The sequence below is a fragment of the Bombus vancouverensis genome, chromosome 2, assembly GCF_051014615.1.
Source record: "Bombus vancouverensis nearcticus chromosome 2, iyBomVanc1_principal, whole genome shotgun sequence".
Lineage (NCBI taxonomy): Eukaryota > Metazoa > Arthropoda > Insecta > Hymenoptera > Apidae > Bombus > Bombus vancouverensis.
In genome coordinates this window covers 18,961,903-18,987,558 of record NC_134912.1, presented here as the reverse complement: position 1 = coordinate 18,987,558, position 25,656 = coordinate 18,961,903, and the positions used below count along the sequence as shown (strand labels likewise).

At 39.2% G+C, this 25,656-nt stretch overlaps 1 protein-coding gene across 4 annotated transcripts in view; it reads right to left on the bottom strand.

The window, feature by feature from the left end:
* Positions 1–25,656, bottom strand: part of Fhos (Formin homology 2 domain containing) — a 245,288-nt gene that overhangs the window by 34,034 nt on the left and 185,598 nt on the right. For 2 of the 4 annotated variants that reach the window (XM_076627885.1, XM_076627884.1), the window contains 7 exons: positions 19,149–19,662; positions 17,296–17,558; positions 14,168–14,299; positions 8,959–9,295; positions 7,647–8,278; positions 1,290–1,450; positions 64–246 (listed from right to left, as the gene is read on the bottom strand). In XM_076627885.1, the coding sequence (XP_076484000.1) occupies positions 64–246; positions 1,290–1,450; positions 7,647–8,278; positions 8,959–9,295; positions 14,168–14,299; positions 17,296–17,558; positions 19,149–19,662 (2,222 nt within the window). The remainder of the gene's footprint in view (positions 1–63; positions 247–1,289; positions 1,451–7,646; positions 8,279–8,958; positions 9,296–14,167; positions 14,300–17,295; positions 17,559–19,148; positions 19,663–25,656) is intronic. The other 2 variants (XM_076627887.1, XM_076627886.1) reach the window with 1 other exon arrangement.

The following is a 25,656-nucleotide window of genomic DNA, read 5'->3' as shown; positions in this document are numbered from 1 at the left end:
AGCTGAGCGAGCCAACGAACCACTTGGTCATCGATAAGCAGTCGTTAAACTCGAAAGACTCACCTTCTCCGAATTCTCAAAGTCCAGCTTGAACGCCCAAAGTTTCAGCCTGGCAGGCAACTCCGAGATAGAGGCCAAAGTTAGAAGAAACTGCTCGGCCGATCCCAAAGGTAGGTCAGGATTGGCGGCCTGCGCCTCTTGTATCCTGGACCTCTCCTCCTCAGTTGGCAGCATCGTTAAGAGTTTCTGTCGCGAATGGATCCGAGGACAAAGGATAGGAAACGAACGAAGAAGAGAAATGAACAGGAAATTAGAGAAATTAGAAAAACCATCGAAAAAAGAACGTACGTGTGTTTCAACTGAATCACAGGGTCGACCGTGAACTAAGAATTTTGACTTTTACAGTCATAATTTCAAGGGAGATTTTTAACGAAATCGGGATTCTGAAGTACATTTCATTTCGAGGAAAAAATTAAGAAATCAATGGGGAAATGTTAAAATACTTTCGATTTGGACACAATAACATATAATATTTTTAAATAAATTGCTCTTCGTATAAGTAATAATATTCTTATAGAGAAAATAGCTTATATTATTTTGTTCGTGTAATTTATTTGAACGTAACTCAACAAGAAGGAAACATTCCTACGAAGAAAATAAATTATTTATAAATAAGACTGTGCAGATAATTTACTAAAAATTACTATATTGAATTCTAATATATACATCTCTATAAATTAATAAATATCTATTAATGTTTATTAAAGACTAGATTCGTGAAATGATAGCGAATCGAATGTAATGATCATGCCTGTTTGAATCGATTCAGATCGAATTATATCGAGTTAATTGTACTAGATATCGTATAGAATGCTTCAGAGGTCGTTTCCAAGCATATTTTATCTACTATCTTCTCATAATTGCAAACACACTGAAACCAATCTCTGACAATAATCTCTAATATTTCGATCCGTGCTTGATAGAACAGAATACTATTAAGTCTAGGATAAAATTCCTTTTGCTTATTTTTATTCAAAATTATGAAATATTAATTCGTGTAACTTGAAAAATCTTGTGATGAAAAGAAATCTGCTAATAATCAATTTGGCTCAATGTCACACTAACAGGGATCGGTATCTTGTATGTTCTTCGTTATTTATCATATTATTTGAACGTAATAGCCAAAAGAACGAGATACTGAAACTATTGTAAATGCCGCAAACGTTCATTAAATAAAAGGAATGAGAAGAAACAAAAAAGAGAAAAAAAAATAAATCATGCAACCTTACCTCGATACCCTCTCTGTTCATAATTGTTGCGTCCATTTTCAAGATCGCGGTTTTAATAGATCTTGGTGGAGGCAATTTGGTCATCCCGATATTGATGGCGTTTGATCGTTTATGGTCCAACACGATGATCTCCTTGTTTTTGTTCATCTCTTGCTGTTTCTATTCGACGACAAAAATGAACAAATTAGCCACTGGTAAGGAATAATGCTCGCATTGCTACAACTTAAATGACGTTCGATGGTCATGTCTGAACACTCAAAAATCATAAAATTTAATTAAACACCGTGCACATAATGGTTTTGGAACGAATAAAGGAGAGACGCGATTTCCAGCTGAAATTTTATATATTAACAAACCAGTGCAGGTCAAATATTTGCTCGCTAAGGAAAGGGAAAGAGAAGCGCGCAGGTGGATGAAAATGCGCTGAAAACGTATTTGCTGTTGATGCTGATCAATCGGTAAAATATAAAAATATCGTACACCGTCGGAAACGGAATTAGTAGAACGAGTTCAAAGCAAACACCACCGGTTACTGTTACGTTACCGCTGTAAATTACGCGAAAGGATAAACAGAGGTGAAATACAGGGCGAAGAGAAATCGAAAAAGAGCGTTATAATTAGCAGAGACGAGGCGATCCAATAGCTACCGCGCCGAGATTAATCACTTGAAATACCCCTTGAAGGAAAGCCAATTAGCAATTAACAATCTGCACAGAATTGAAGTACCAGCATACACACAACGGATAATTTTATTTCAGTGATTCGATCGTAGTAATGTGTAAATGAATTTACATTACCGCGTTCATTAGTACCAAGCGTAAATTAAAAAGGAAATAAAAAAGTGGAGAAAACGAAGAAAATGGTAGGAGACGCGGAGAAAAATGAAAAAGCGCGTAGAAACGAAGTTTGGAGTTAGCAAAAACCGGCGTTAAGTGAAGTTAAGAAATTAGGACTCACCTCCTGTAAAATTCCAGCATGCCATTTCGTTCATTTTTCGTGCGAGCACCAAGAATATTGCAAATAATACAAGAAAAGATTAGTCGTATTGCATTAAACCACCATCACCACCACCCAACCACTATTCACCGTATTATTATTATTATTATTATTATTATTATTATTATTATTATTATTATTATTATTATTATTATTATTGCGCGCGATCGTTATCACGAGATTTCGTTACTGTTGCGAACGGTATTAATTTACGACGTGTTATTGTTAAAGTTACTTCTCATTAGACTAATGGAGCCTGTAATATTATATTGTACCAAGATCGTAATCATTCGTGTGCATGATCGTCTCGTGAAATCGCTCGTGGCAAGCGCACGTTTAACATGATGTAACATGAAGATAGAACGCAGCGTGAACGCAGTTATTATTTTTTATGAGCATTTTCTCTCTCTTTTCACAGCAAATCACTGGGATATATGACCTCGGTGCTTACAATTTAACCGTGGAAATTAAAAAATGTAACTCTCTTTATCAATATTTAAGGCGAATATCAATTTTCCCGGTAATTGATCTCTGTCAACTAGAATAATCTTTATAGTGTCTTCTAACTTCGTAGATTTTATAAGGAATATTGATAAGAATTTCAGTTAGTAATGCATTCTTACCACGAGTTCGTAAGTAACGTAATTTCGTTTCATACTTGTTCCATTGTTCCATTCGTGGTGAAAGAACTTTTTATCTTTATGAATAACTGCCTGAAATAATTCATATAGACGTTCATAATTGATAAAAGTGCAACTTGTGTTTCTGCAAATTCCAGCCTTCGTCAACAACGGAAAACCATTTACCAGAAACTTCAATTATCAAGGAAATAGCCGCTTTAGAATAAATGGTTATTTGCAAGAAAATTACCATTACTTAACACGTTGAACGCCATGAAAAGGTCAAGAGCGATTGGCATTACGCGAACTTGTCAGTAACGTCATGAGGTTTACGGGTAATAACCAATGCCAGACATGTAAAATTCGCTTGGCAGCCAACGTGTTCACTAACACTTTCTTACCGACGAAAACGTTTATATCCATCGAGCTTCGTTAAATTATTTCCATAAAATTAAAACAGAGAAGAAACAGTTAATCCACCGAAGCATATCCAAAATCTTCCCGCCTAATCTATCCAACGTCTATTTTCTTAAACTTTCAACATCCTATAATTTTTCCCGATTCACATCTCCTTTTTCAAAGCTGTCCTTCATTCTGTCTCGTTCGTCTTTACGGAAGTCTCAACGGACGCTTTATCCGGCACTAATTATTGCCGGATTCCGCGAGGTAGATGTAAAGGTTCAAAAGAGTCGGGCTGACAAAAAGGAAAAGGCTCGGAGAAAGCACGACGAAAGAAAAGGATGGAAGGAAACGGAGGCGTCTGAAGAAGCGGCGGATCACATTATGTCGGCGCGGTGCGTGTCCATTGGCTCGCGACGCGATTCAAAACGTGGAACGCGGCCGGGCAAAGCTGATAAACCCGGCATGTAATTACGTCTGCAATTAGCGACGGTCGTGTCGTTCACGTGGAATCTTTCAGTGATCGTTGAGAAGAATTTCCACGAGGCTTTTCACGAGGAAAAATTTGATTAATAATATAAAATGTACAATATACCGCAAGATCGTCTCTTCCTAACGATTCGTCAAACGATCGATTTTAATAAAGAAGAAAAAGGAACAAAGATCGAGAACTGTCGTCGTATCAGAATACAAGTTGCAGCAACAAGCTCTGTCTATCAAGTCGGCAAATCGAACGAAAAACACGCGTGAAAACGGTGAATGAAAGGCGAGGAAGGGTGAGGAGGAAATACGAACGTGCAACGGGATTTTTATTTTCTTAAAGTTTCGAAAAACCTTCTCTTTTTATCTGCCTTTTGCTTGGTAAAACACGAAAGCTCCCGTAGGGATCGACAGATACGAGGATTCCGCGACACCGCGACAGACAGCCAGTCTCGGTTCTGTTCTGTTGCTCCGTACGCGATCGAAAATAAAGCCGTTTAGGGTAAAGCGGTTTAAAGGACCGGCGGAGAGTAACTCTGTTGCAAACGGTGCCGGATTAAACGCGTAATCCGTGTCAAAGGCATCCGGAGAAGCCGAAGCGGGACCCCTGTCGCGTTATCTGTCTACTAGATGGTTAAATGCTGGTAGAGAGTGTAACTATCTTCGGTGGGATCGACATGGTGCTAAAGATGCAAAGATGTGCCTACTACATTATGTTATGATGAATGAAATGAAAATAGAATGCAATGTTATAGACATTGTCCTAGTTTTCTCCGATTAAACTCTGTCGCTATATTCTACGAGCATAAATAAAAGACAGATATTTATATCGTGAGATGTCACATATGGATATACAAAATATATGAAGAAAAAAGCTAAATGATACACTTCTAATGAATGGAACCTGGAGACACGCGTAAATATCTTTGTGCAAAAGGCAGATTGTTATATTCTGTTGCAGCAGTTTCGTTTGTGCTAAATTGTAACGTTTAACAAGTGCTTTCTTCTTATAGCAAAATTTATGAGTTTATTGTCAACGAATAAAGAGAGAAACTTCAAAGAACTGGCGTTATTAAATGCTACTGTAGAAATGTGCTTCATTTTCATAAATGAAATTTTTGTTTACCTTCTTTTAAAAATGACACGTGTATCCGAGTATTTAAAATCTCTATCTTAGAACATACAAGCATATTATAACAAACAACGGGTTTAAAGCGTAATAAGAAGATGATTTTCCTCGATCACACGTCTCTTTTACTGAAGTAACAACGAAAGATAGTTGAAATAGTTAAACATGTTAATTATATGTGTTGTATAAATTGAATACCATAAAGATACTCGATTCATCCACAAACGACGAGATTTTCTAATTACATTTAAGTAGCACAGTTGAATCAAATACATCGTACGTTTCTCCACGCAATAACTAACTATTCTTGATCCTTTAAAATTCTCTTTAAAGCACGTGGTCCGTGAACGCGTTCAAACGTCTAAACGCCACGGTTTGAACGGTGCCCTGTGATTTTAACGCCTAAAGGAAGACGAAAAAAGAGAAGCCGAACGAAGTTCACCAAGCCTTTAATTCCTTCCGTTATCGCCGAGACACGTACGAAAGAGGTCGAGAAAAAACGAAGAAGAACTGTGTATTTAATGCAATTCGCAGCGCTCTATTCCGACCGAAACGTTCCTCCACTGTATTTAACGGTTGGCTCCGTGGTTAGTAGGTGCTCTTTATTCAAAAATATCTCGAAAGAAACTGTTTGAAAAAAAGGAAGAAAATAAAAGAAGAATTCTCGACTAGAGGTTAACGAGACAATAATTACTGGCGTATGGGGAACGGAGAGAAAGTTTCTTGGGATTGGATAATGGCTGGATGAAAATTTCGGCAAATGTTTGCTAATTAAAGCAACGGTCACGAATTAAATGAATTCCCGGGTGAGAATAAAAGATTCTATTTCAAGCAAGTGCAGCTGAAAGTCTTGTAAACGAGTGGCAGAGAATTTAGTTGCGAAAGATAGTTCTCGAGTTAGTTGTTTTTTAATACATCATTTTATAACATCGTGTCTGGTCGTAGCTTAAACTTATGGTCATGATTCGACAAAATTTAGTTTCAACCGTGATTCTGACTTTAATTTTTCAAAATACAAATTTATAAAATGCAAATTAGGTGCAATGTTCCAATATTTTGTATTGATACCGATCGGATATAATATCGTAACAGTGAATAGCTATCAAAATTGGTAAATACTAAAAAATTACTAAGATAAGAGAAATAAGCCGATTTCGTTGGAAAAAAATGATGTAAAAAATAAGAAAAACAGCTTCAATTGACAGAAACAATTGTTTCAATTTTACACGCGTTAAAGATATTTTGGAAAACCACGCACGGATACACGCAATGACTTCGTTGAGCCCTAAAATCAACGAATCTCCAAGAGAAAATCATCAAAATCAAGGATCGAGTAGCCCAAAAACTCCCTGACTTCGCTACTTCAAAGGATTCATCCCCTTTAACGGTGGCAGAAGCAGCCGGTTAACCAACCACGTAGCTTTGTGTATTTTGGATTGTGCATAGGCTGCCTGTGGAATTTCTGCGCGATGAAAAGCTTCTCGCGGTAGAGACAAGCGAACCGGATGCTGAACGTTCACCGTTCACCACGTGTGCCTCAAGAATCAGGCGTCGGGGAATGATTAACATCGTCGACGTCGGGCAACGTTCGCTTCCTCTCGTCGGGACAACGGCGGGAACGAAACGAAAAAGCAAGAAGATTCATGGGACGTCGGAAAGGTGTCGCTTTTTCCATCGAATACCCGCGCGGTAATTAAATTTCCTGTCTGATGGCGTGGCGCGGTGAAATTTTGTGGAACCGCGAACTAGAAGGACGATGCCGCAGCTTTTCGTCGACAGAAATAACGAAAATAAACCGTATAGAAGGTATTGTTGAAAATGGCGAAGTTATGAAGCTCGATGGAAATTCAATTACTTTTTGTTGGCAGAAGGGGGATTCGGCACATCAGTTTCGATAGTGCTCAGTTGAAAGGTTGAAAAGGCTCTCTTTTTTTCCCAGTCGCTTTGTATTGGTGGAAACCGCTTGCTGTGAACTAGTATTGTCTTTTTTTTTGCATATAGTATGTTTGGCCTGACAGATTTCAAAGCGAACGAGAGGCTCAATTGATTTAAGAGTAACGCGTGTTTCGATAAAATCCTTCTAATGTTATTATAGTTACACTGTGTTAATCCTTTGTTTTGTTTAGTATTCACCAACAAAATTGTTCTATACATACAACAAACAAGAATATACACAGGTAAGATACACTGACCATTTCCATGTTAAATCATAGACAAATTGTTGCCACGAAAAGATCTTACATCTAGCGCTAAATTTATTTTCTATTCTAAATTTATTTTCTAATTCCTGACAGTTCGGTCGTGCCCTTACTTACACTTCGATTTTTATTTTCCTCTTTTATTTCGAAAGTAGCATCTTCATATACGTACTTCTAGAACTGCAGAGCCCACGAGACGTCCGCATGCCGTTCTAATATTCGAAGCACAGTATTGAAAGTATTTGAACACTTCTGGAAACTTTTCATGAACATGTTACGCGAGTTATACAAAACACGTTCAGCTACTAAGGTTCCAAGAAGTTTTGTATAAACCACGCATTATATCCCTAAAAGTTCTTTATGACAAGTGTCCAAATACTGTCGTGAATCACCCTACATACATATGAAACACCGACGCGAGGAAGAAATATAAGATCTCCCCAGAGGGAAAATCCCGTATAGATAGCCGTACCCGCAGGAAACAAGCTCTCTCAGAAAAGAGCAACGACGAAGCTCAAAGAACGAGAGCTGCTCACCTTCGTGATGAGATCCTTAGCGCGGCTCTCGAACAGGTGTTCGAGCTTCTGCGTGTCAACAGGTACTGGCGACAGCTCGTCCCATATCATTTTGTTTTTGTCGAGCCTCGACAGTATGATGGGGTCATCCCTAACCTCCTTCCAGAACAGCTTCACCGTCTTCTTACTCTTCTTAGTGAAGGTCGGCAGTGGACTCTTTGGAGCGTTGCTGGAGTCGACCGCGGTCGGTGACCTCGGCGACTTGAGATTCACGCCGAACAACGGTGGAGGCGCTTGCGGTACGGGTGGCGGTAGCCTCGCCCCTAGAGGCGGTGGCGGTGGTGCCCGTGCGCCACCAGGAGTCGGAACCATGGGCGGTGGTGGCGGTGGTACGCCGTTGGTCACGTTCACAGGTCCAAGAACGTCAACTTCGTCGTCGGAATTCAGATCGGTGAAGTCGAGGTCGCAGAGTTCGAGTGGCCGCTTCAGTTTCTTAACCAACTCCTCCCAATGCAGCTCGTTCTCGGATTTCTTCGCTTCTTGCAGTTTCGGCAGGCTGTCGCCGGTAGGAGACTTCAGCACGTCCGCTTTTGACTTGGACTTCGCCAGACCCTCCTTCGCCTTCGAGATCAGACCGCTCATGTCTCCTATCCTGAGGGTGAAGAAGAAGAACATTGCGATGACGAAGGGCTTGAATTCTGGGGATACGTTAGGTGGTGAGGCTTGAAACGTCGAGAAGATCGAGTTCCACTCGTTCTCTTTTTTTTTATCGAACGCGGACGTTATGTTTTAAGACGTCTGTAGGTTTCGCTATTTAAAGATATGTTTTTCTTTTAGAAGAGACCACGGTAATAGAATAACGTCAATGGTAGTTCACTGAAGTTTGAAAGAAAAGATGGGTTAAGCATAATCTTTAAAACAGAATATATAATCCCATTTATTATCGTATATACCAAGAGATTTCGTTAATACCAGAAAGATTATAACAATCTAGCAATCTTTCTAAAAGTTATCTTTGGGTGTATTGTTCCACTAGACTCGCAAGGATTAATTTATTAAATACTTCACCCTTCTGTTCGTATATTAATTTTTAATCAGCTTCGAAATTTTGATTCAAGATCCTTTTTGAAAAGTTTTAATTCTAATTTATGTACATAGACCTAATTTCGATTTGGGTCTGTAGTATTCAGGAAAATGTTAACAAAACGATATTTATCTTCCTGATAGGAGAAAGAAGAAATCACGGATTCTGATCCATCTTAAAGCGAAACGTACGAACAGTGTTTCCTTAACGAGTCTTAATCTTTTCTACGTATCGTACAGTGAAATTACCTGGAAACCTTCTCCTCGACCGGGCTGCTCGGTATAAGATTTTGAGCGGCCAGCTTTTGTGTGAGATCCTTGACGGTTCCTTCCCTCTTCAGTTGTAGAACCACTCGACGATCCTCATCCTCGTCGGTGTGATTACCCTCGTCGCACTCGACACCCTCGTCCGGGCTCTTGCCGTACCATGGTTTCTTCTCCTCGGAGTCAAGCTTGTTCGCAGCATTCATCAGAGGCGTCAAGTCTTTCCTGCTGTTTGTCCTGGATAACTTATTCGACGGCGAGTCCGCATTTCTTTCGTACGACGTGCCGTTAGTGTAACGCAGGCCGTTCGTCGCATAGGGACCTTCAGCAACCGAAAAGCCGTTCAATTATTTCCAATTAATTAATGTATTACTCTCTACGTTGCTTATTACCGTTTCAGTAGATAATTTGTTTGGAATTGCAGACAATAGTTTGACTATACGCGTTGTTACGACCGATCGCGGAGAGACGCGGTCGCTAGGAAAACGCGTCAGCGAGAGGCGTAAATTCTCGCTACGATTCGGTGAATCGACGCCGCGAAGTAGTCGTTCCCCTGTTTCGGGTAGGATAACAGAGGTGGTTGATTGAATATTACACAGTAGTAAGTTAGGTCACCGTTTATTCCACAACTTATAACGAGGATAGTTACACTGGTGCGTATGTACGAGATGAGTGAGTGACTGATCTGCGGGTGTGTATACCCGCTCGAAGGATGTTGACCGTTCGAAGGATGTGAAATCAGTGCCTTTTGGAGACGATGCTGTCTCGGTGGAAGGCTAAGGATCGGTCCCTCCAGCGCACGGGACCATCGGATTTGTTGGAGCCGATGTTATTTAGGAGAGTGAGGGAATAGGCTTCGTTTTTAATTGGTTAAACGAAGGGTCTTAACTGCCCTCGAGAGAAAGTGATTAATGGGGGGAAAGTTGCCGCGTGCGTGACAAAAAAAACAACTTTCCCTTGTCCTGCCGTGGTAGACAATAGTGTTTAGCAACTCCTCGGGACCAGATGTTTGTTTTGTTTAAAGGACCTTTTCTAGTAAATCTATGATTTATGGACGGTGCTTAAGGATAATGAGGGTACGCCGTGCGGACGAGCGGACCTCTGGTGTCCTTCTGGCCCGCGGTGTGTGACCTGGGCCAGGCAGAGAGTCGCGCGGCGTAACATCCTCCCCCCGTTGAGAGGGTACCGATCAAAATTTCATTAAAGGTGGAGTTAATTGGAGCAGCCGCCCGACTCCTTGTTGATTGCTGATTGTCCTTATTCTGCGTGATCGGGTTGGCTCGTTGGTAGGACGCGCTGCGTGGCACGTCGTTCCAAGATGCTCGTTGCCGTATGACTTGTGGTAGTCTGGATGAGGCCGTTGTCGCCAGGGTGACTTCGAATATACGGTCGAAGGCCCGTTGCCTGGATGGCACGTTGTCCCCTTTGTAGTCTGGATCGCCGTCTTCCTCGCCGATGCCGAGCGATTTCCAGGTGAAATTCACGACCCAAGAAGTGTCGTGAATCTTGCTTCTGGAAGTGTCGTTAAACACCTCGGCCCAGGAAGTATCGTCGAAGGGAACGTCGGTGATGCTTGGTGAAGATTCATCAAGCGCGGTGCGGCGGTTTGAGGTTGATTGGGAGGCTGGACTCCCCCCGATGACCCGCTCGAATCGCATTCTCTTAGTGATGATTCTTGATAGAGGAGAAGCGTTGGGCGTCGTGATTTGGACTTGTTTTGCCATTGGAGAGTGTGGTAGCGTCGTTGCAGCCAAGGGTGACTTCAGGGAGAAGTCCGTGACACGCGACTTGTTCGGTGTGGCGCTCTGTGAACTCAGCAGCGAATCGTTGAGATCAGATAGAATGTTCTGTAAATTACCGATACCATTTGAGTGATTAGTCATGGTATTAATAATGAGGCAATGATTCTGAGTAGGGCCAATTGCAGGCGTAGCACATCTCTGAGGTGGCGAAGTAGGAGTCTTCGCGTTACGTCTCGAAGTGTGACTGTCCGATGCAATGTTTCTAATCTCGGGTGGTGCAGATGACGTGATGTAAGAGAGATGATTGGACGTCGATACGTTGTGTTGGACGTCCATCGTAGAAGTATTGCCCGAAGAAACACTGCCCCTGGATGGTTTGAGCACAGTGGATTTCGAAGCCTTTACAGTAGGTTTCGACTCGACGTTGACCTTGTAACTATCCTGGATGGGATTCAACCCGTTACTATCTAGGTTGTGGGCTGCGGTTAAAGAGTCATGAACGTTCGATGCTAATGTGGTTGTCGTCGGGCCGCGTTTAGGTGACACGTTGCGAGTGTGATGCGATGAGCTTCGCGTGTCTTGCGATGGGATCGGTGGTCTCTGGAACCTGCTAGGAGCTTTGTTGCTGCATTCCGGAGGTTTTGGATTCGCTACTCTCTTGGAGGCATCCGTTGAGGAAGAATTAAGTTCGATGAGAGCGCTCAATCGTACTACCAGATCCACATAGACATCGAGTAAGTCCACAGGTGCGAAGTCGTCGAGCTCAAGTAATTGGTCGTTGACAATGTTAAACCGTTTCCAAATGTCGTCCACTTGTTTTCGATAAGTTCTTAAGGTGGCCTTGTAGTGCTGACCAGACTGTTCGTATTCGTCGAGTGATTTCGATACGGCCTGGAATTGGTCGCTTAGATTGCTTCGCTCCCGATGCAAGGAGGTGATTTTCTCTGCGTTTCCGGTTGCCATTGTTTGTTAGATAAGTGGAATGGTTATAACTTACTTCTGTTGAAGATTGTCCAGTTGCGGCAGGAGGTTGCGTGGTTGCGTTTTAACCACCGAATTTTACCTCTTCAAGGGTGACGATCCTTGACGTTACTGACCTCGCTGGGGGGTAACGCTTCCGCTGCTGGTTATGTTGGATTCACGTGGCACTGTATGATAGTGGGTGTCACTGGTGTGCGCTTTTCACTTGACGCGTGATGCGGCTTTGAGGGTCGAATGATTCGACCGGTTACGTGTCCACACTTTTCACTTGTCACTGAATCCGGCTCGAAAGATCGAATGTTTCGACCGGATGGGTGACAAAACTATCCACTGCCACTGATAATCCGGCTCGAAGGACCAAATGTTACGACCGATCGCGGAGAGACGCGGTCGCTAGGAAAACGCGTCAGCGAGAGGCGTAAATTCTCGCTACGATTCGGTGAATCGACGCCGCGAAGTAGTCGTTCCCCTGTTTCGGGTAGGATAACAGAGGTGGTTGATTGAATATTACACAGTAGTAAGTTAGGTCACCGTTTATTCCACAACTTATAACGAGGATAGTTACACTGGTGCGTATGTACGAGATGAGTGAGTGACTGATCTGCGGGTGTGTATACCCGCTCGAAGGATGTTGACCGTTCGAAGGATGTGAAATCAGTGCCTTTTGGAGACGATGCTGTCTCGGTGGAAGGCTAAGGATCGGTCCCTCCAGCGCACGGGACCATCGGATTTGTTGGAGCCGATGTTATTTAGGAGAGTGAGGGAATAGGCTTCGTTTTTAATTGGTTAAACGAAGGGTCTTAACTGCCCTCGAGAGAAAGTGATTAATGGGGGGAAAGTTGCCGCGTGCGTGACAAAAAAAACAACTTTCCCTTGTCCTGCCGTGGTAGACAATAGTGTTTAGCAACTCCTCGGGACCAGATGTTTGTTTTGTTTAAAGGACCTTTTCTAGTAAATCTATGATTTATGGACGGTGCTTAAGGATAATGAGGGTACGCCGTGCGGACGAGCGGACCTCTGGTGTCCTTCTGGCCCGCGGTGTGTGACCTGGGCCAGGCAGAGAGTCGCGCGGCGTAACACGCGTACTATATTAACTTGTTTACAGGTATATTTCTTTGCAATTCTAAAGTGTTCTAACTTCGTTGTTTTGTTTTGAAGTCAGAGATCATAAGTTTCGAAAGCTTCTACAGTCGAATCTTCGAAAAATTGTAGAATCGATGTTCACCGAGTTACGCGGAGAGAATCGAAAGCTTAGGTTTGACGAGGATCGCTTAAAAATGCAAACAGAAACTGATCCTCCAACTACCACCCGAGAAACTAGTCGAGAGAAACTTCAAACAGCCCATGAGAACTATACACAAACATCTTTAAAAGCCTGGTAAAGTTACACAACTGAAAACATGGGTTTCTCACGAGTTAAAACGATACCAAGACTCGTTTATAACTCGTTAACGCTTGCTACCATTTTCTGTTGAACGGAAAATGAACAATTTCTCAAACTATCGGTTAAATTCTACGTGATTTATTTCTTCAGATTAGGTTCTCGATAAAGAATCTCGATCATAGTATGTAATAAAATTGTAATTGAAATAAAATTAATAACTAGGTAAATAAATTAATAATCGATTAAAATATATCTTTCATTTCTTCAAATATAATCATTGATACAAAATCCCAATTATAATATGTATTTAATGAAATTTTAATTGAAATAAAATTTTCGATAGAAATAAAATTAGCATCTAGATAAAATTGAATCTAGATATTTTTATTGTTTTATAAGTGTGTAGAATTGATCGTTATAACACTGGTCAGTATATAGCGTTTAAAACAGAATTACAGCAGCGTATCTCATAAATTGCGTGTATCGATTACTTCCTGCCGATACACTGCGCTTTATAACCTTGACCTATCCTCATAACATCTTTCTTAACTTTCTCGCATCTGTTCAGAAATCTCCCAAATTCGCGCTTTTCTAACATTCCCTAATCTTTTACGATGAAAGACATGGAACCTATCTTTCATTATAAAACCTAAGATTATAATAAGTTTCCAATAAAATCTGTTAGCTTAAAAATTCCAGACTCTCGTAAAAATTACCAAATTGTTTCAGTTTGTTAAATGTTTATGTAAAAGTTCGATGATCTAAGATATAAAATCTACGATATCTATTCACATAAAATCTCAATCAGATTATTTTCTCTTCCACATGTTTTTGCTAAATTCTGTATCTACCTAGCTGTTATATAATCATCGAATCATTCATTTAAATCAATTTCCTCCGAGAAGCAAAAATTCTCCCGTAAACTTCAATAAAAGTATAGAGACGTAAACTTTGTACGAATATTATTCGTTTTACCATACAAGAAATTCGTATACCGTGAAAATCCGATAAAGCGAACACGTTAAACGAAATTCTCATTACTTCCCCATTAATGGTAATAGTGAAACGATAATAATCTATTACTGACTTTCCTGATCGTCCGAGGGTACCACGGATGCTCGCATAGTCGCCGTGGCCTCTTGCTGCTCCCTGATAAAGCTCCTCTGCCTCTCAGCTCGTTCCCTTCGACGTCTTAACGCCGGTGTCACGCCAACGTCCACTGAAAGCCGCAATAAATCACTTCTTTCCTGGCCCGTTCGCCGCCAATACATACACGCGGCCGATCATTTTCCGCGTCGAACTATAATTTACTATTTACCAGGCGCGTGGTTACGCGACACCGAACCGCTTATCGCGCGATCGTTTTCGTTCGCGTCGAATCACACTACCGCCGAACTTTCATTTTGATTTATCGGTCGCGATACGAATCGAAACGTCCCTCGACGACAGTCACGATAAATTCTGCTCGTCACGCGTGTCATTTCTTCGCGGTTCGAGCTCGCGCCAAAAATACGCGGTGTATCAATTATTTCGTCGACCCTATAGTTGATGCGACGCTCGACATCGTATCCTCGATTATTCCATGCACGTTACTGCCGGCGAATCGGTTGGAAAATTTCACGCAGAATTTTGTGAACGTTCGTATAACGCTGTTTCACTTTGCCGTTCTGTGCAATTTTATTCGATTGCCGTATAAGTTCTGTATAACGAAGAACATTCCTCGTTAGTGGTTTATATAAACGGCGATATACGAGCGGCTTAGGGAGAAAGTGGTACGAGTGACAATTTTTAGTTTGAAAATTGTGGACGAAGTTGAAGCATAATAAAGATAAACGCGGATGGAAATATTGCCTACTCATATACATTCTTGACAGTCTTGATGCAAATCATTCTTTACGAAGATAAATCACAACGTTTCAACTGTGAATTCCAAGCTTCGATGCAATCTTACAAATGGCGAATGGCAGAATTTTTTCGATCCACCAGATTATTTCAACGCTATTAATCATTGTCCGATGTCCTCCTCCAGTATCGTCTTCAAGATTGCTATCTTCTCTACAGAACTTTACAAATCAATAATATTAGGTTCAAACACTCGTAACACCTACACCAATCGTGAATGCCGAATAAAAATGTTTTACTGTACCGATTTCACTTCGTATAATGTTACTACAGTTCCTGCTTCGATCATTTGTGTCTTTTTATGCAAATATCTTCTCAGTAATAAAATAATAAAAATAACAAAGACAATGTTTCTACCAAATATCTTCTAGCATGTGTACAAATTTTTAACACGTCTGTATAAAAAAATTTAACAAACACAACTTACGCAGCAATCTAATACCTTCTTTAACCTCGTTTCTTTATTCCTTCCTCAGAAGCTATATACAAATGTAAGTATCTTCTTTATCGGAATTGTTTTTGCACTTACAAGAAAAACCCAAGAACGTTGGATCATCGATTGAATTGAAATTTTGTAATGCAATACAATTAACAAAATTTAATTTATGCGTCGGTAGCAACGAGAGTGCTAAACCTTCTTCTACTAACAGCAACGAATGCAAGTGATAAAACGTTATAAAAACGTAATAAGGTAAAGTAAAATTATAAAAATGTAATAAATACGTTGTATCGATATAGGACGCGTTAGAAGGCAACTTCCTCGGAATAGCGATAAACGTGCACACAAAACGATGAAAACGGTGAAAACATAACCGTTTGAATCAGCCGATTACTCATGGCCGCGACATCGACATTCCGTTTCCGGTGAAGCGAGTTCACGCGGCGTACTTGACCCGATCGGCGTGGATCCGTACTAGTCGTTTTCCGCGACGATGCGACGATCTAAACGTGCTCAATCACGGCCCCCTTCGAGCGAAACTACGCTTTTCGCTCGGTCTCTAGCGTGCAGTTCGCATTCGCCGCGTGCTGCATCCGCAACGAAACGCACGGGGGAACTGAAAACCGCAAGGTCTCTCTCCCGAGAGAGGGACGATCCGTTAACGCGGAAATCGCCGCTCGTGGGCGTCGAAGTTCGTATTCATCGCGCGGTCGAATCGTTAACGAGCGGATTTGCGACGTACATCGACTACCCGTATGCGTATACACGCCAAACGAAAGTGAAAATGTGTTTCATTCGGGATAACAGAGAAAGAGAGAGAGAGAGAGAGGAGGGAGAGAGAGAGAGAGGGAGACAGAAGGAGAAATCATACTGGAACGATGCTGACCAATTGAGAGACTCGTAACGAAAATGACCCTTGTCAAATTTTTTGATTTTTTAGGTAATAATGCGTTACAGTTGTCAGGAGAGAGACTCCCAACATGGTAGAGTCGGTATTATGAAGAATAGTCTGTGCCGTGACTTATAGCCAAATGAAGATTAAATGGTTCTACAAAAATAATCTTTAGCAGGGTGCAGAACTGCACAATTTAATGATGTGAAACTTAGTTGCTAGACTTCTGGAAATAATTACAAACGCGGCTGTTGATTTGTTTTTAGACGTTTTAGAAAAAAGATTTAAAGAGATAAATAAAACTGTAAGCGACAAGATTAAAACAAATGTTTTAAAAATGTATCTTGTTCACGTATAGTGAATCTTACTGACACTTAATTGAAAGAAAATGCTGAGAGCATTGTACGATCTTTGCGCGAATTTTGTACTATGTTTTGAAATATGTACGACTTGAAAACATAATTGATTGCTTTTAGTTCGTGTAATTAAAGAAACTTGCAATCTCTTCGACTCGTTACTGCAGCTGTCAGAAGCCTGTACAAGTATCGACATCGCTGTATCGCATTGGATAACATTTACAAATTCTACGTTCTTTGGATCATTTTCCTCCAACTGTATTTTTCTATTCTTCAAATATTTTTTAACAGAAAGATTTAAAAAGACGATAATAACGTACGAAAATACGACGAATTAACTAGAACAAATACTGCACGTACAGACAGCAAGTGCAGTTAAGTACTCAAATATAGTATACGTATGTTACTGAATGGAATATAAAATAAAAAATATGTAGCGTATATGATACACGTGATAAAAATATGATAGCAGGATAGACATACGTAAAGACAAAGGACGCGTGAAATGTCAGTGCTATAGAATATTATCATGAAAACAGAGATAAAGACGAAGTGAGATATCTTATCGATGGTCAGCACCGATCTAGGAAAGTCAACGTAAAATAATACGAAAAAAGGTGTCTCACCTTTGTTCTCCTTGTAGCTGCCATTCAATTGAACTTCGCCGAGATGACCCTGCGAACTCTGAGAACTGCTCGACTCGTCGTCGTCGTCGGGCAAACTTGAGTTTAGCGTGTTGTTCAGTGAGCTTATACCCAAGGAGTGGTTGAGCCGCGGACTTAGGCGCGCGTTCAAGGACATCGACAATGGAGACGTGCCCGTCGAGTGTCGCCGGGATTTTCGCCGTTCGTGAGAATCCACCAGGGACTTCCGGTTTCGTAGCGTTTTCCTGCGAGAGAAAAGTGTCTCAGAGTGAATTATTATGTTCACGATTTTCATGTTTCGATGTTCTGTCGTGAATTTGAAATATTATACGATGGATCTTGAGCGAGTTTCTATTTTGACGTTTACATTGCCTAGTCATTGATTCGTACTACTTGATTGGCGATACGAGTCGCGATATTTGCGTAATCCACTTGGAATATATTGATCGTCGTAACTCGCCAATTTACATGGTGTTATGCCAAGCGAAAAATGAAAATTTACCAGTCGCTCTTCGAATTTAAGTGGCATATATATTGGGATATAATCTAGCCAGAAAAACTGCATAATTTGTTAATCTTTTTCCAACTTTGTGATTTTGTCGTCGAAATAGCTTCTTTGGTCATGACGTTATTTGAGCAGAACAATATATTTGGATTTCGAAGCTTTAAGGTAACGCCATTTTATAGAAAAACAAATTTTTTAAAACACTAAAATCGAGACATAAAATACTTTGTATATGAAATACCATTTTCCAGGTACAAAATAATGATATTAAATACCATTCAGAATCGACAAAGGATATTCTTGAAAATTTAATTTATTTATTGTATTTACATATCATGATTTTTCATTTATACGATAATGGACAAAACATTAAATACAATATATTTGCCACTCGTTTTCCACTACGAGTGAAAATTGAAAATATTATTCAGACTGCACAGTCTATAGAGTAAAATGAAGCAATTTTTACTCACTGGAGAATTCAAAGCAATATACCTATCTGCGTTTGAACATTCAATCAACTATGGACATGCGATATATCTAGTGATTGTATTCTAGTTTAGGGGATACTTTGGAACAACTGACTTCTTCACACGAACGCGACCTACAATGATGGATACCTTGCTCTCAATTTGCTTCATCCACCTCGCGATGACCAATCGATCATTTAGAAGAGTCATTTATTATCACGTATAGGAACAAGGGATTTCGGTATAACAACGTGATCGTTCATACGTTAAGAGGAACGATAGATGACACGCATTGACTTAAGAATATTACAATTTTAAAATAAATGATTCAAATCTATCCTTTTCTTTAATAGGTAGATGTACGGTTATTGAATTAATAAACGAGAACTAGAAGAGCGAGCTAATGCGAGAATTATGAGAGTCATAAAGGTCAACTTGTTAGCGTGCTCGGATAAAACGGAACTTGAAATTTATTGCGGTAAAACGATGATTAGGCACTAATCCAAACACATGCCCGCGAATGCGATTTTGTCTGAATAGTCCGAGAGTTCTACCACTACATATACTGCGAGTTCAACTGCTTTTACTCGTACAGATTGATATTCCGTTATATTTTGGAAACATGATCGTTTTATCTTCAAAAACTATGTTCTATATATTACATGAGCGAGTAAGATCACTTAAGACTGTCATACTCGGTCTTTCGAAGATTCTATCTGCACGTAATCCTCCGGAACTTGCAACTTAGACCACACGAAATTTCTCTACCTGTATTATCCAGAACACGTTACATACCAAAATCAACAAAGTTGCTGAAGGGAGAAGGGCAAACGAAGCGATCGAAGGCCTCAAATCGATACCTGATGTTATCGTCCAGCTGACGAATAGGCGAGCCCCTATCGTTCCCGTCCTCGTGATGCAGCACAGCCTCGTAGATCTGGAATTGTCTGAGTAGATCAAGATCGGTGCCTTGCTTCGACATGTACCTCTGGATGATGCCCTCGATCCCCTGCTCCTCCAAACAGTCCACCTGATCGTAATAAGTGTCCTGGTCCGGTATACCGTTCAAACACTTGTTGACCAACGTCGTCGCGTAGATCAGTAATTCCGTGTCGGCGGCGTCGTAATCCTTCAGCAGCTTCATCACGTTCGTCCAGGGTATCATACCCCTGGATGTATCGACCGATCTAACGGCCCTGACCAGCAGCAGACTGTTCGTCTCCACATATTCGACGAATACCAGCAACAGCTTCAGTGCAGTCTTCACCACTAATCGGAAGCGGCTGGCTATTAACGTGTATAACCACTGAACCGTCTGACCGTGTTCCATCACTCCATTCATGCCGTCCACATAGAGCATCACCTGACCGAGAGCTGTACGATTAAAAGCATAAAACTGTTAATTAGCTTATATTTGTGTAAGAATTTGAAAGAGAAGAATGTTTGTTTGAAGACGATGGAGAAGTGTCAAATGGAGAAAAAGTAAAGATAAAGTCGAATTAGTTTCCGCGTTTGTAAATCCTGTTTAGAGGTACCGAGATATACAAGTAGTTAAATACCAAATGATTTTTAATATCAGAGTTCTTGTCTTTTACCATTGGGCAACTCTAACTTATATAGACAAATATCCAACATCAAATTCCTATAGTAAATAAATTTTCACTAAACTATCTGTTTATTAAATTCACTCTCAAGCTTTGTTCTTATTTGTGCCAATAAAATGCTGAAAATGTATTCCCTCGTATTATTCTATTCATATGTCTACTTTCACAGATATACAAACAAACAAAAACGAAACATTTACAGAAACAACGGAGAACTACAGCCTTCCCAAAACGACCCGACATACCTATATGAAAACCTATAGCACGATACGGAAAACAATTTTAGTCCCTGCAGCCAAATCCATATTCAACGTAAAACAATTCCATAAACGAACAAACTTTCCGTACATTTTCCATCTGCGGTTTTCGTCCGAAAAATTGGAAAGTTCATGAATGAAACAAAGGTTCGCCTGAACGACCCTAACGCTCGCGTAATATCTGGCACCCTGCGCGCGAGTTAAATATACACGCGCGCGTAGTCGTTCGCGGTTCATCAATTTCGCATGAATCATAATCTTCAGGACGGCGGAGAGTTCTTTTGTTTCCTAGAACAACGGAACTTTCTCACGCTCTCACCCCTTCACCCTTTCCATTTTCCCCTTTTACGTTAATCCTTTTTTCTCTCCTTTTTGTTTGGTTTTCGACGGGAGCGCAGGAAAAGCATCGCCACATCTCTGACAGCCGATGCAAATATCCAATGAGAAGCTTTTGTCGCATTCTCCGCCGCCACTCTCGCGACCACCAGGATGAAATCCATCAATCTCCGAACGGTTCAGATCGACTTTTGTCATTTTTCTCTTTTCCACTTGCCAGGCGACGCCTCGTGTTGTCCGCGAAATTGATTTTTCGCCTGACTCGTGCTACCGGATTTCGCGGCCCACGTTTACCACCGGTTTAACGCGTGCCTCAGAGCGACTTGAAATTAGTTCATGTCGTTGCCAAGTTTGCAGTGTATATTTACAAAGTTCGGCGAATTACTTAGATAATGGCGGGAGAGAAATATTTCTTTAAGCTTTTACTTTAATTCGAAGGATATTGATGTATAATAATCTCTGAGACTATAGTTACGACATAAATAAATTGGATAATTAAAAAGAAATTTCAAGTTTCAGAATCTTGAAAATTAAAATATCTTTCGGTATATTTTACTATCTTCCAATGTTTGAAAAGGAAACATTGCTGTTTTATCAAACGTTACTTTCTTTATAAAACTATCGATCTTAAAATCCACGAATTTACTTACAAAGATTCTACGTCATTAAATCATCAAGTTTCATTTGAACTTTGGAATTATTGCGATGCTATGTATCGAGTGTACTTCTTTCGATACAGCGGGTGTTAATTGGTCCATAAGTCATAACTAATTGCAAAATCTAGAGATAAAATCATACGAAAGAGGAAGTGACAAATTTCAAAGAACTGTGTTGTGATTCTTCTTTTTTCTTAGACGAAATTAGGATTAGAATTACTAAAATCTGCTTCGTTATTGATCGCGACTCCTATTCTGTTCAAAAATTACCCGCCACCTGTTATAGAAGGTAGTCGCGCCGGAAATCCGGTAAATTACACAATAATAACTAGCCGCGAACAAATTATCAACTCGTGCAACGAACGTTACGTGGTCATGTCAAAAGTTGTAATTTACTTGCTGTATAACTAGTACGAGTTCTAATTGAGCTCGGTGCATTGCTGTGCGACAATTAATTATTGGGTCATGGTGGTATAACTAGTTCTCTGTCGAAGTGTACAAGTGATAGAAGCGCAGCTAATCGTGGCCTTATCGACGACAAAGCAATGTTCACTCGATGGGCAAGTATTTGCTATTTCTTCGATAATTTTTCTTCTATTGTTGTTATATTACAGATACCGAGAATAATCTTATTTAATCAAACGAAATTTTACTCTCGAATTTCTTCGATAAGAATTTTTATTCTTATTGAAAGAGGCATGAAATATCTGATTTGACGAGCTGTTTATAATGTGTTTATAATGTAGCAGAGATATATTTGTTTGTTTATATATGTTTATGTTATATATATGTTTGTCTTCGAATCTATCGAACTATGAGATTGATAAAAAAAAGTTAGACTTGCACACAAACAACATGATTTGCCTAAAAACTGTGGAAAAATATATTTATTGACAGGAGATTAATATTAATTTTTTCGAATTTTGTTTTAAACATCGAATATCTATAAAATTTCATAACCGTGAACAAAGTTGGTGCGGAATTTACTTTCACTGTTTTAAATGTATCAGTTCTGACAAAGTGAGCGATACAAATATTCGATGATAATTATAAAAAGGTCAAAATCGTAAACGCAGGACACGATGCGACATGAAAAAGGAGATTTTCCTTTGTTTACGAGATTCGCTGCTGCGTTTGAAAAATGGAAACGAAAGATAGGTGCAAAGCGAGATAGGAGCGCAGTGTACTTTATGAAAATAGAGTCCCGACGTCGGGTCGCGTCGTTATTCTGTTAGTTGCAAGTATCGATACCCGTTCGAAACGCAATGTTTTCATAAAATACTGGACTCGATTTTCCTCACTGATATTTATGTATCTACGTATCGTATTAGATATCGACATTTCATGTACGTAGCAAAAATATTGCGAGTGAAGGAAACGAATATCCCCTATCACACGATGTAACGGTTACATTAAATTTCATTGATAATCCTGAACATGACGCGTGTAAATAAAATGAAAACTGAAAACGGTAGTCGAGTCCATTTTTCCGGCATTACAGCAATATTTGAAAAGATACTACGATCAAAAATGGTAGGATACACCTTATTTATAATATAATACAATAAAACCACAATTATCAGAACGCTGATTGATAGAACAATCAGTTATGAGAACATCGATTAACAAAAAATTTGACGATAGTCATTTGTTCCATTTGGACTTGTCTTGGCCATAAAACTAACGAAATTATTATCACTGCCAGATTCACCATTATTACTAGATTCACCTAACAGCGAGTCTCGCATAAATCTTCAAATCACCAAGACCCTAAAAATCAGATGACGCGAAAGTCTCTTTGATTCTGAAATTGCCAAGGTTGTAAGATACACGTTGCGCATAATGTCAAAGTTCTGTCGGTCCTGGGATCGCTGAAATCCCAAGATCTCATTGGACTTTATGATTTTTTGACTCTGTTATTATCAAAGTCTCACAGCCCATCTGGAGCCGGATTTTTTAATTTTACCGATGCAAAATATTCAGAATATTTTCCAAATAAAGTCTCGCATTGGCATATTTATATAACATCCCTTACCGACTTTATCTTTATCAATGAAAAATAGCGCACACACACACGATGATGTGGGTTTTTAGCGTAGCTCCTTTTCATTTTAACCATCCTTTAGCTGCTGATTCTGCATAAAACTGAATGTTGAAATTGCTCAGTTCGCTACAGCAATGTAAATGAACCTAGAAAGTAATTACATGAGAAGTTTGCAAGATAAACTACTCTTGATTATTTTCCAGTATATTTTTCCAGTTTCTATGCAACGTTTCCCATCGACAGAATATGAGAAATATTATTGCAGCTTTATGATTGAATTGGATTGTATTGAAAAGAACTTGGTATACCAATAAAGTCACCGAATGAAATATTAAATTACAACAATGAAAAATTCGTGTAAATCCGGAGATTTTTATTTCTTTCTGGACTGCACAGTAGGATGTTTCACGTTATAATTCGACTACGTGAAGAGCCACAGAGAGACAAGAATTCACAGCAATATCGTAAATATTTCGCTGGTTAACTTTTCCAATATATACAACAATATTACTGCTAATATTGTTTTCGATCTCAAACAAAAACATATAACTCAATTATTGAACATTCCACAGAGAATAATATCTATGTTTAATAAGATTTTTATCGTAGGAATTTCACCATCAAAGCCAAAAAAAAAAAATAAAAACAGTGATTTATTTGTTGTATTAAATACAAATGTAATTGGAACCAAACAAAAGAAACAAGATATTGTTCAGAGAATTAATGAAAGAGTGATAAGAGAAATAAAATTATACGTAAAACATACATATCCTAGTCCAAATCATAAACGATTAGTGTCTTTTTCGATTACATTTTCTTATTTCAGTGAACACTAAAAGGACTAACATGTATATATACCTTTATATAGTGAACTGAAAATTATAGTAGTATAAATCAAGATCATAAGAATTTGAATTTAGTCAGGTATTTAAATTCTTACAAGTCCCTTTTATTTTATAATGAATTAAGTAATAATCTTATTATGTATAATAATTTGAAACGTCTTATAATAATAAACTCTAAATAATATTTTCTGAAGAATAACAGTGAACAGAATTACATGGATATAATCCTCAGCTAACCATATTATATTAAAAAGTATTAAAACAAAGACATAAAAACTTATTTGAAACAACTATTTCGGAATATCTTCAAATTGCTATATGTAAATTTGATAAGAAATCCATTATCATCCACAGCTGGAAATGTAATCTTTGATGGATTCGTGAATGTATGGAAACTAATGCACATTTACCACTACATAGGACACTTCGTGTTGGGCAACTGACCGCGTTTTCCGATGTAAATGGGTTAAATCAGCGAAAATGCGTTAGTGAACTGTCGGATAATGGAACTATTGTGTCGATCGAATGAAACTTTTCTTCCGTAGAAAGATCAGCCAGCCGGTAATTTCCCTTTAATCTATTCTGACCGATTGCTCGAACTCGGCATTCATACCACTTGGTCCATCGTACTTTTTCAACTAATTATCCGTCAATTGTAATGATCTCTAATGAACGAGTTCTTGACTGATGAATCTTCAAGTTTCTTCGAAAAATCCATCGTGTCCCTCGTAAAACGTTATACATATTCTGTGTTATCATATAATGTGTTATAAAATTATACGTAATTTCAAACGTTTTATGTCCTCAAGGTGAATATAACAATCAAAGTGACGCGGAGAACGATCTTCTAATTGCTCTGAGCAGTGTATTATAAATGTAACTGTCTTTATAAAAAGTAGTCCATACTAGTTGTTAAGAAAGTAGTTCTCTCTCTTAATTGTTAAAAATGTAAAAAATGTACACGACATGCAAATCAAATTACGTTGAGTTAATAACGTTAAAACATTGCTTAAACTCCGTACGTATTTGAAAGAATTACTTGTTGAATATTCACCGCGAACCAATTACCTAAATTTAAAAAGTCCCAGGAGAGAAACGAGTTTTCCATTTTTCTAAAATTATGATGTTCTTTCAATGGTATAGCATTATCGATAATATAATAAAACTGTAATATTTTTTCGATAAAATCGTATAGAATGTAATTTGCAGAGAAAATTAACAATCAATATCGTCGATTCGTATTGTGCGTATAATATTATAATATTACTTTTATACGTGCTGAAACGAATAGGTGTTTCAGCGAGAACATAAAATTTTACCCTGGTAATACTATACACTTTTCTATACGGTATGTAATAAAAATTCAATTTTCATTTCGTAGGTTTCACATTTCTTTTGTTTTTTCGCGGCCCGCTATAGTATTAAATTTAGATTTGTTCACTGCTGTAACAGAGTACGCGATGGCATGAAAAGCAGCTCGTGAAATTCGTTCGGGCGAAAGTTTCGGTAGGGCGACTGTTAAATTAAACATCAGGAAGTTCGGAGTACCGGTTGGCTGCCTGTTTAGTGCTACATCGAAAGACGAAGTTTGTACGACTATAAAGAGTGGCTTTTCTTCTCACGTAA